Here is a 10,439-nt window from a genome sequence, read left to right as displayed (position 1 = left end):
GCTTGTTCGTAGATACTGACAATGCCGTAATAGCGAAATATATATATCTTAAATACCAAAGGGTGAACGACTAAATGTTTTTCTGAACTTCCATCTATTGTAAACACTATTTTACAACTTAAAAGTTAATTCTTAAATGCAGAGGTATTGTAATTTGTTAAGTAGGATTATTAGGATATGTAACAAGCTAACCACTACAATGCACGTTTGAACTGAAAGTAAAGAGTTTTAACCGGTTTTACAAGCAAACACAAAAACATCAATTTGCAAAGTTAATCCATTTTGGTATTGCAGCAAATGTCTGCAAGCGATCTTAAGAATAGCAACAAAAATGAACGATTATGGATAAAAACCTGCGAGTTCCTGTAAACAGTTGCAACATACACTGAAATAACCAGAGGTTACAGCCATTCAAAGAGACAAACCTAGACCACCAACGAAACCCTTTTTTCACAACAAACTCAGTGTATTCCATGACTTTGTTGTTGATCACTGTAAGTCACGTGATATTACCTATATCGCTCAACCGTGAAGCAAAATGTTTTTCTCCATAATTTCGTCATTTGTTTTTTATTTAGAGTCCGCAAAACTAAGCATAGGTAAGCCAATTATTTTCAAAAAGATTTAAAAATTAAAGTTTGTTTTGTTTATTTACTTTTTTTTAAATCTATGGATGGGCCTGTATGTTAGGGTTGCCATATTTTATGGTACATAATCGTTACAGTACACAATCCCTGACAATCTCGGTTGCGTTAACCCAGTTTTTCTCAAACTTTTTCGTTATTTTTTCTGAACGGTTTTGCCATGGGGTCGCCAACCTTTACCACTCAAATACCATTCGGAACAATTTCACACAGAAAAAACAAACAAACAATGGGAGCCACAAAGACCTTTTCAAATTTGAAATAAAATGCCGCTGTAAAAACGTTTTTATGTCCCACGACATTTGACTTTTTGTTGTCAGTTGGTTCCTTACGTATTGGATACACAGTTAAAGCAAATGAAATTTCCCACGTTCCAGAGCGTAGCATCAAATGCTGTGTTTTCTTGAGACGCGGATTTTTATTTGTGTGTTTAACGCGTATCGTTAGACCAGGGGTCCGCAATTACTTTTTGGCGCGACCCTAAAAAAATTGCTCTAAATTATCACGACCCAAGCATTTTGTTAGCATGTAGGTTTGTGGAAAACACTAAGCAACTAGATATCAATACTAACTGCTATTATGCTTTTTCAGTTGCTATTTTCTTGCACAAAATAAAGCGAAACTCAGCACATTAAACAGTAGGTAAACGAACGTATTTATTCTGCAAAATGGTAACAGAAAAGCATGACTACTTGGGCAGGTACGCTTAACTTATTGCATTGTTACATAGACTGTATGTAGCAGTTACGTAGTCATATGTAACAATGCAATAATAATAATTAGGCTGAAAAAGCTGAAAGTTCATTAATACTGTAGATGCGATGCTTATATTCATAAAATTTAAGATATTTTGCGACCCAGACTGGAAGGTCTCGCGACCCAAATTTGGGTCGCGACCCACCATTTGCGGACCCCTGCGTTAGACAACTAGTAACAAACAGGTATTGTTCAGTAAACAGTAACCTTGTTTGTTAAACTGCGCGCCGCCAGTTTACCTCTTTACGTTTCATGGTATAGAAGCGGTTGTAGCTAACTACTAGAAACTTTCTCCGTTGGTACATTAATTTCATAGTAAATATATATATTTTTATATATAATTCCTGACTTTTTAGTACATTTTAACATTTCTCCCTGACGCAGATTTAAACACTAAATTCCCTGACATGTCAGGGAAAATCCTGACCCTACTGTATGTCTGCAAGCCTATCGTTTTCAAATCAAGTAATCCTGAATGACTAAAAATAACCTTACTTTTTTTTCGTTTAAATTAAATGTAGGATGTTTTTTCACTGAAATTTGTACAATAGTTTCTAGTTCGTTGTTAAAATCGTGAAAACGATAATCATACAACAACAACCTGTATGCTACAAATGGAAGTTTATTTTGCAAACAAATAAATAATGTACAGTAAAATGCAACATAACGATGTACATTTTGTTCATTTAGTTCTGGAGTGCACTTTCAGCCCCCAATTGTTTAGGGTTTGGAATTGCTGCTTCAAATAAAGCAGAATATTTTGCTATTGATCAGTTTTTCAGCAATTTAGATGCCTGTAGGTTGCTACATTTTGTACACACAATAAATAAAGGCATCTTAAAAAAATATGTAAATCAATAATTGCGAAGGTAACATCAGGCAAAGTAAGGCGAATAAGAACTTTATGAATAATAAACATCAGTAACATCCCGTTTAGTCGATTGTTCCTCTTCTTATTTCGTAATCTGGGAAACACGGTCCATCTGCTCTTGTGGTATGATAATCGCAATAGTTGTCATTGTTCAAACCTAAATTACAGAATATTTTAAGCAAGTTGAAGAATTTATCAACAGGCAAATTTTATTGTCTGTAGTAAAGAAAACCAGTGTGATTTTGATTTAACTATCTTGTCCGATCTAGTGACAAAACGCGTCCGTACCTGCCACTGAATTTCTGCAAGCATCGTGAAACTTGCGGCAAAACTTGGGGCACAGGATAGGCATGCTTCGGGGATGAGCGTCTCGTACTCGATCCGGGGCGTGGAAGAGCCACCACGATCTTGGAGAACAGTGAGCGCATCTTAACTTCATCATCATCCGAGCACAGTGGAGATCAGAGATTTGTTCCACAATCTAATAAAGCGGTCAATTTGAAAATCAGTGTAGGCTACTAAGAGGTATAATACATAAAACGACACTTTCATTACGCATGTAAATTTGTGCAAAAGCAGTTGTATAAAATATTTTTATTATTATTTACGTTTATGAGCAAAATCTAACTTTGCAAGTTTGATAGGACGAATGGTTTTAAAAACGCTTAAAAACATGTGTCCCTTTTACGTAACATCTTGACAAGATGCGATATAACGCCTTTATTAGGCCTGGTGTACTACAATTTCTATATGAGTGTGCCGTGATCGCTGGTTTGCATAAACATAGACCAGTGGTTCCCAAACTTTTTTCTTGTAAGGCGCATTTTAGAAAAAAACAAAAATTATTTGGCGCGCTTTGAACATTTCCTCATGAACAACAGTTTAAAATGGCACAGCAAATTAGCTGACAAAGGCAGTAACTATGAGGTCATAAAGCCGCTATACAGGTCACTCTCATAGTTAAATAGCCTAGTTGAACATCTCAGAGACGTGGAGCATGTTGGCCTATAGTGGTCTAAGCACCTGGTACTACTACTCTACTTGATTGATTTTAATTTCAATATTTTTTGCGGCACACCTAATGACATCTCAAGTGTGCCGCTGCGCATAGTTTGGGAATCACTGCCATAGACGCTTCTGATCCCAGTATGGATTTACACCTTATCTTACCATAAGCACCAATTACTTCTGTTGCGATTTTTTCAGTGAGCAAAATCAATTCGTTAAACCTTACACTAATTCATGTGAACAATCAACCTACCCTAGAGCTGATCAGTTCGATGGTGAGGTCGTTCTCAGCACAGCAGGTGTGTGTTGGATATTCTCGGCTGCACATCAGTCCTCTGTCTCTTCCCTCGTCCATAACATCTTCCACTGCCCTCGGGACTTGATTGTTATCGCAGTAGAACCATGAACCATCCCGAACCCGCCGTTCTGCATCTTCTGCTTCGGCCAACTTCTCTTTACGATGGTGGTGTTTTTTGCCTGCGAATATGTCACGGAAAAGTTCAGAATTTAAATTTTTAATAGGAACCAAAATCTTTTGTTTGTGGTAATTTAGTAATTTTCTGAGCTATTGTTACCTAATCTGTAAGGTTGGAAAAGCTTTATTTTAAACCCACGAATAGGTATGTGTTTGAGTGGTTTAAGAGTATTTATGTTACTGATGTGACTGACTTGATAAAATTTCAATTCAAACACGATGATTTGAATCAAAAAACAAACATTTACCTACCTTTTTGTTTAGGACGTGATCGTTTGGGTTGAGTATCATCACGTGGCCCATTGACATGATCAAGGGCGTTAACAGTGTTTTCGGTTGTTTCTCGTTGTTCCAAAACTTGTCCCGCTTCGTCAAGCCTTGCAACCAAACTTACACCCCGAAACTCGCTTGGGGATCTGTTGTTTATTGCCCCATTTCTCGATTTTGCGCGGCGTGCTTGAGTTCCAACGACCAAAACGGATAATAACAGAACCAGTAGTGTCACCAGTTTCATCTTTTCACTTTAAAACTGCAAAATAACAAACACCAACACTTCTGGTTAAGATGAACATAGTTTCAACACTGGGATTAGCCCTGAAGCGTCTGAGTAGGTCGTATGTGGGACTGCTTGGCGACTGGCTGATTTGGTGTTACGCCTTCAATAGGCCTGATGTACTGTGATTTCTGGGTTTGAATTTCAAAATTAGGTCTTGCTTTTTTTTGCTGCTGATTAAGCTGAAGTTATTTAGCCTTAAAACCCATCTCCAACAATATCTGACTCAAATATATCTGCTTGGTCGTCTGAGAAGTCAGACTAGCCCAGCCCAGGGTAAAACAACAACAGAACTTCTCATTTCTCGTACGTATTGAGTGACATGTCCCTTTTTCGACAAGGAGTTCTTGTTACAAATTAGTTCGCCAACTGTCTCGATAAACGAAATTCGAAATGTTTTCTCTCGTCATCGAGCTTATTGTGTCGACAGGAAACCCTATTGTTACGTAACAATTTTGCGGGATGTTTCAGTGTTTGCGCTCATTAGATTTCCTTTCAACTGTCCCGCTCAGGAGGTAGGCGAACTTAACACGACATTGGTGCGGAGGGCACTTTGTAGAGAAAGTTTTTCTTTGCCATAGAGCTATATGTTATGTACAAAGTGTTTGATGTGTCGGGTGAACAAAATTGTAGCTGGATTCCGGGAAAATCATCTTATTTCTCTATGTTTCATACAAATGACGGACATCTTGACATGACTAATGTTCGAACAAGGTCCAGAGACGTCTTCCAGAGATTTTACACTCATCATTTGTGCTGCAATTCCCACGAAATTCGGGTCTAAATAAGGCTTAGCTTAAAATTTTACTGGCCAGCCACTCATGAACCTTTGTCTTTCGTATTCGTTTTTTTTTCGTATTAACAAAGCATTTCACCTGTGTGAGGCCACAAAGTAACACCAATCAGTCATGCGAAACGTTCTGAAAAAGCGCCTTTCAGATGTTTCCGTTTAGACGGGTTTTGTCGTGCGTTTATCCATCGTCACATACAACCGGCTGTATCGGTTGCGATACGGCAGAACATATCTAGTACAGTTCAAGAATTATTCAAATAACATGACACTTGATTTGATAACCCATGTTTTTTGGTGTCTTTGCTGATACTTATACTCAATAACAAAAAAAGTACAAAAAGCAAACTGCGGCGGTAAATTTGTTTAATCTTTCGAGTTGATTTGTTTTTAATCCGAGCGATAACATTCTGATTTTAGATTAATCTTGTGCATTAAAAAAATGACGAACCGGTAAATTACTTCTTTGTTTAAAACCGGCACAAACAATAGTTAAATACCTTGACCATCGTTGGCGCTAAAACTGGTTTAGCAGATTAAAGGAGTTTGGACCCTTAAAGGCTTGTGCAATTTTGTTAAGTTGAGAAAATGCCATGTTGACCGTACTTAAAGCACAAAAATATTTCGCTTGGCCACAAAATGTAAAAATAACACCAAATAACCGTTAACTCAAAAATAGCAATGAGGAAGGTGTTTAGGAAATGTTTCTTTGTTTTTGTTTGCCCTTTACTACCTATACCGATATCGCATATCACTTAACCCTATAACATCGAAGAACATGTGTTATTGTTTTACCAAGCAAAGAGATATGGCATGGGCTCGCGACCTGACATATAATGAGGTATTAAAAATACATTACCAGATTGCGGACCAAGGCACGGCAGTGCGAAGCAGAAAGCAGGAGCTTTATTACCTCGACAGGTGTTTTTTTAAATCAGTTTAGTGTTAGGACGTTATAGATACAAGCTTACTATCGAAACTTTAGGTAATTCAAGTGTTATAAGGCATGTCAATCAAATTTGCGTGCTTATACCACTTTTTTAAACGATTCTGGTTCGGCCTGGATTCGGGTTTGAATTTTGGATCCGCTTACAACTCTTGTGTCCTATGTTACCGTAAAGAAAAATTATATTTTACAGAGTTTTATCGCATGATTTGAACCACTAACCTTTGCCATGTGGGGCTTGTCAAGCTTTTCTGAGGAAGCAACCCTACATAGCACTATTGCTGGTAAACTTTGGTACGTGTTCGTCTACATATTCCGATTTGTTGCGGTGATGTCGATAGGTGGAGCTGTTTACAACGACGAACAAAGTCAGTTTAAATGCAGCACGGTTGCACTTGGATGTCAGACAGTTTGTTTTGACCAATTCTCCAAGATATCCCACCTACGTTTCTGGGCTTTCCAACTTCTTGGCCTCAATTTTCCTGTGGTTTTGTTCCATCTTTTCGCGCTTCACGAAAAAGGACAGTTCTCAGAGTTCGGCCCCGACAGAAATGGCCTCAAATCGAGATTGGGAAACGGCAGAAAATCAAGATCAAACAGCAGGACACGCTGCAAACCCACCAGCTCCAGGCGTGGAAAAGTCTACAAAAGAAAAACCATTTACACCGACTATGGTCCAAAAGAAATTGTGCTGACAAAACGTATTGAGCTTGCCTACTTCGTAGCATCGGTATTTCGCTTTCTCGTCGAACTGACTTTTCTTTACCTCGCATATGAGTTGTTTGGAAAAGTAAAAACCCAGCAATCTAATTTACCGAGACAGTTTATCTTGTGGGATGTACTTTGGGCGGAGGTTCCCCGTTTTTACGCTTGCAGAGGAGACGATGTAAACTTGGCATGTGAGCAGCATCTGTTGAACGGGGAAAACAGTTTTGTTCCATGTTGGGTCTCGAGGCCGTGGGAGAAGACCGTGTTTCTGCGATACATGAGCATTATGAGCATGGTAAGCCATCAAAACACGATGTAATGTTATTTTAATATGAGCCCACAATTGGACAAAGCCTGTTTCAGTTGTATAACGGGACAGATTTCAATTCTTAAAATACAGAGTCAATTTCTACAACTGCTGATTTTCTGTCGGCAGAATTTGAAATCTCCTACGTATAAAACCCTAACATAACCGGTTGATTACATTGAAACAATATAGAACATAGTTTTTTTTATTTCGTGATTTTATCAATAATTTTGTTGTTTTTCTACCAGATCTGCTTGCTCCTGGCGTTTTTTGAGTCCACGTACTTCGTAATAAAATTTTGCGTCGCCCGACGCAGGAAAAGAAAATTAAAGAAAAGTTATATTTCACGTCACAACCAACAATTTGTGCGACTGCGGTGTTCTTCAGTGGTCCAAGAACCAAAGGAATTGAACAGGACGAAATCGTCATTAAGAACCAAAGGACGAAGAAAATACCACGGGTGAAAAGCACAATCTTGTGAACTGAACAAATTGCAATATCTTATTGATTAAAGTAAAAAGTAGAGATGATAGGTTTCGGCAAAATAAAGTGAATTGCTGTTATTCAGTTCTGATGTGTATGTGTACAAGACACCGCGTAATCGTTTAACTGTTTTTCTGTCAAGTATTCGTGTCATAAGAGGAAATTCAAGTTGAAATCCAATGACTGATACATAAAAAACACATGCGTTACTAAAATTTAAGCACCTAAGCAAATGAAGTAAAGAGTTTGACTTTTACGCCAAAAAAGCTGTTTAAAATTCGCACCCGGGTGTGGACGAGCCGAAAAAAAACAACATTTTCCCAAACCACATAAAACGACCTTGAGTGAACCCCAATTTTTGTCACAGAATTATTGTGTTCAGCTCAAAACAGAAGATGTTTCACTTTTGCAAAATTATCCACGTAAGTTGTCGTGTAATCTGCGGCATAATGTGATGAACATACGTAACATCTCGTCTTTATGAAACAAACAAAGTAATGAGAATGTTAAACAATCGATTTCGCGATTTCGTGGCGATAAACTCTCGATTACTCGAACACGAATCCTGATCCCGTCTCAATATCATTGTTTCGTCACAGGCGACAATTAAACCCCCCGGCGAAGCGTCGAGTTTTCACCATAATAGAATTCCTCGCTTCTTGGCTAAATTCCAAACAAGGGTCACGTGACCTGGGCTTTGTATTGCGTAACAGAGGTGACGCGATTCGACCTCTGTGTTGTTTGTTGCCATTGTTTAATAGCGACCTAATCGTTCCTGATGATTGTAATGGCTACAGAACCGTGTGTGGAAGTTAAATATTAAATCACGTTGATATAAAAAATTAAACTTTTTTGCGCATATTTACTCAGTATTATTAACTAAAAGAAAAGAAAACCGGAGCGTAGAAAAATGTTGGATTTTAGTGAGGTATTTTGACTTACAAGCAAACACAAGTAGCAGCGGAAACAACTTTTATTTATGATAAGTTATATTTTATAATAAACGACTCTTGCGTTTTAGGAAGTTGCATCACGTAGGGATTAGGGAAGATGTGGGACGTGTTTAAAACAATCTCCGAGCAGGTTAATCTGTACAGCACTTTGAGTGGGCAACTATGGTATCTCTGTGTCTTTCTGTTTCGTATGATCGTCGTCGCATCAATCGGCTCACAAGTTTACAGCGACGAACAGTCAGCGTTTCGATGCAGCACAAAAGTGATCGGCTGCGAAAACGTTTGCTACGACAAGTTCGCTAAGATCTCCCACATACGGTTCTGGTCGTTTCAGATCCTTGCTCTTGCCACGCCCGCTGTGATATTCCATTTCTACACAGTGTACGTCAACGCCAAAGTTGAGAAGTTAAAAATACTAGAAGCAAAAGCGAAAGAAGAAGAAGAAGCTTCTGCTGCGGCTCAGGACCGCTGGGATCATGTGCTTAGCAACGTCCCAGGTAGTACTCTCGCTCAACGCTTACAGCGGAAGAAACGAAGAATTGGAAAACAGAAACACAAGGACGTTTATAACAAAGATAAACTTGAGGAAATAACATTAACACGAGGCATAAGACTTGCTTACTTCTGCTCTGTGATAGTGAGGATCATAGTTGAGATAGTGTTCCTAGTTCTCGCCTACGACCTGTTCCGGTTCGCTGAGTACCCGAATGTGCCTAACGACGGCCGAATCGTGTCCGACGGGAGGCGAGTCGGTTCTATCTTCGATCTCTTCTGGATTCGAGTTCCTCAACTTTATCGTTGTGGAGGCGACAGTGTGCGCTGGGCTTGCGGTCAGCATATGTTGCCTGGCAACGATAATGCCTATGTTCCTTGTTGGGTTTCCAGGCCGTGGGAAAAGACGATTTTCCTCAGGTACATGAACACCCTTGGTGTGCTGTGTTTGATTCTGTGCATTATCGAGATGATTCATCTTATCGCTAAAGGCGCGATCGGGTTCGGCAAGAAGAAGAGAAAGAAAGATGAAGAGAATCCAGATTACAAGAAACCGGTCCCAACTACCGAGTATTATCCACCAACATCGGGTTATTATGGCCCACAAGCAGCTGTTGAATCAACACAACTGAAACCGGCTGTTTCATCCCCAACTATTGTATCCAGTTTGCCGGTTGATACAAGTCCCAAGCAGGCACCGCAACCTCCTGCACCAAAACCGGTAGAAGAGCCACCTAAGATGCAACAGGAACGTGCTCCAGAAACAAAAGATGCTGCACCCGCCAAGAAGAGATGGCAGGAGGCGCATGAGAAGATCGAACCTCGCAGGAGAAAGTCCTCAGGAGTTCGTACCCGCTTTCTTGTTCCATCAGGGACTCAGTCTCTTAACCGACCCCGAAAAGTAGCCAGGACCCAGTACGTTCCTCTCTACAAGATGGGGAAGATATCCTTCTCGGAGTCGGATGGATGTGATTCGGATGGAGGAGGAGACGATGGATCCTCATCGGAGGAGACACAAAGGGAATCAGTGTCCCAACATTCCGATGAGGCTGATCTTGTTTAGAAATCTTTATTTTTTGTGTGAAACACTGTGACTTTTATTTTTGTGAAACGCTGTGGCGTTTAATATGTTTGGAAACACTGTGACATTGCTTGTTTTTTTAAATACTGGGCTTATTATTTCCTAAAACGCTGTGGTTGCTGATTGTTGCAAAACACTGTGTCTTTAATTTTTTGTGAAACACTGTGGTGTTTATTATTTCCGTGAAACTCCGTGTTAGTTATTTTCCGGCCGTGTTTGAATGGAACTGTATCGTACATTCGTATATTTCATGGCTTTTTCATTAAACCTAGTAAAGCAATACTAGTTTTATGTAGCAATGTAAGAATAGAAAGTACTTGTACAGTTGTGTGGGACATAAAAAAAATAGAAGCATGATTAAAGCTTTACAGT

General features: G+C 39.2%; 3 protein-coding genes across 3 annotated transcripts; 2 read left to right on the top strand and 1 right to left on the bottom strand.

Moving 5' to 3' along the window:
• Positions 1-2,052: 2,052 nt before the first annotated feature.
• Positions 2,053-4,409, bottom strand: LOC145238694 (uncharacterized). Its single transcript, XM_080101939.1, has 4 exons — positions 4,007-4,409; positions 3,533-3,756; positions 2,560-2,752; positions 2,053-2,428 (listed from the first exon to the last, which is right to left on the bottom strand). The coding sequence occupies exons 1-4, from the start codon at positions 4,266-4,268 to the stop codon at positions 2,334-2,336; spliced, it is 774 nt and encodes a 257-aa protein (XP_079958065.1). The 5' UTR covers positions 4,269-4,409; the 3' UTR covers positions 2,053-2,333.
• A 1,850-nt stretch (positions 4,410-6,259) lies between these two features.
• On the top strand, positions 6,260-7,070 carry LOC145237693 (gap junction Cx32.2 protein-like). The gene has a single exon (XM_080100654.1). It carries the CDS (start codon positions 6,273-6,275, stop codon positions 7,068-7,070), a length of 798 nt encoding a protein of 265 aa, XP_079956780.1. The 5' UTR covers positions 6,260-6,272.
• Positions 7,071-8,591: 1,521 nt separating this feature from the next.
• Positions 8,592-10,049, top strand: LOC145237690 (gap junction gamma-1 protein-like). The gene has a single exon (XM_080100650.1). It carries the CDS (start codon positions 8,592-8,594, stop codon positions 10,047-10,049), a length of 1,458 nt encoding a protein of 485 aa, XP_079956776.1.
• Positions 10,050-10,439: the final 390 nt, after the last annotated feature.

The sequence above is a fragment of the Phallusia mammillata genome, chromosome 7 (assembly GCF_965637545.1).
Source record: "Phallusia mammillata chromosome 7, kaPhaMamm4.hap1.1, whole genome shotgun sequence".
In the NCBI taxonomy this organism is placed as follows: Eukaryota; Metazoa; Chordata; class Ascidiacea; order Phlebobranchia; family Ascidiidae; genus Phallusia; species Phallusia mammillata.
Note: the sequence above shows the minus strand (reverse complement) of the source record. Positions and strands in the feature narration are given on the sequence as shown.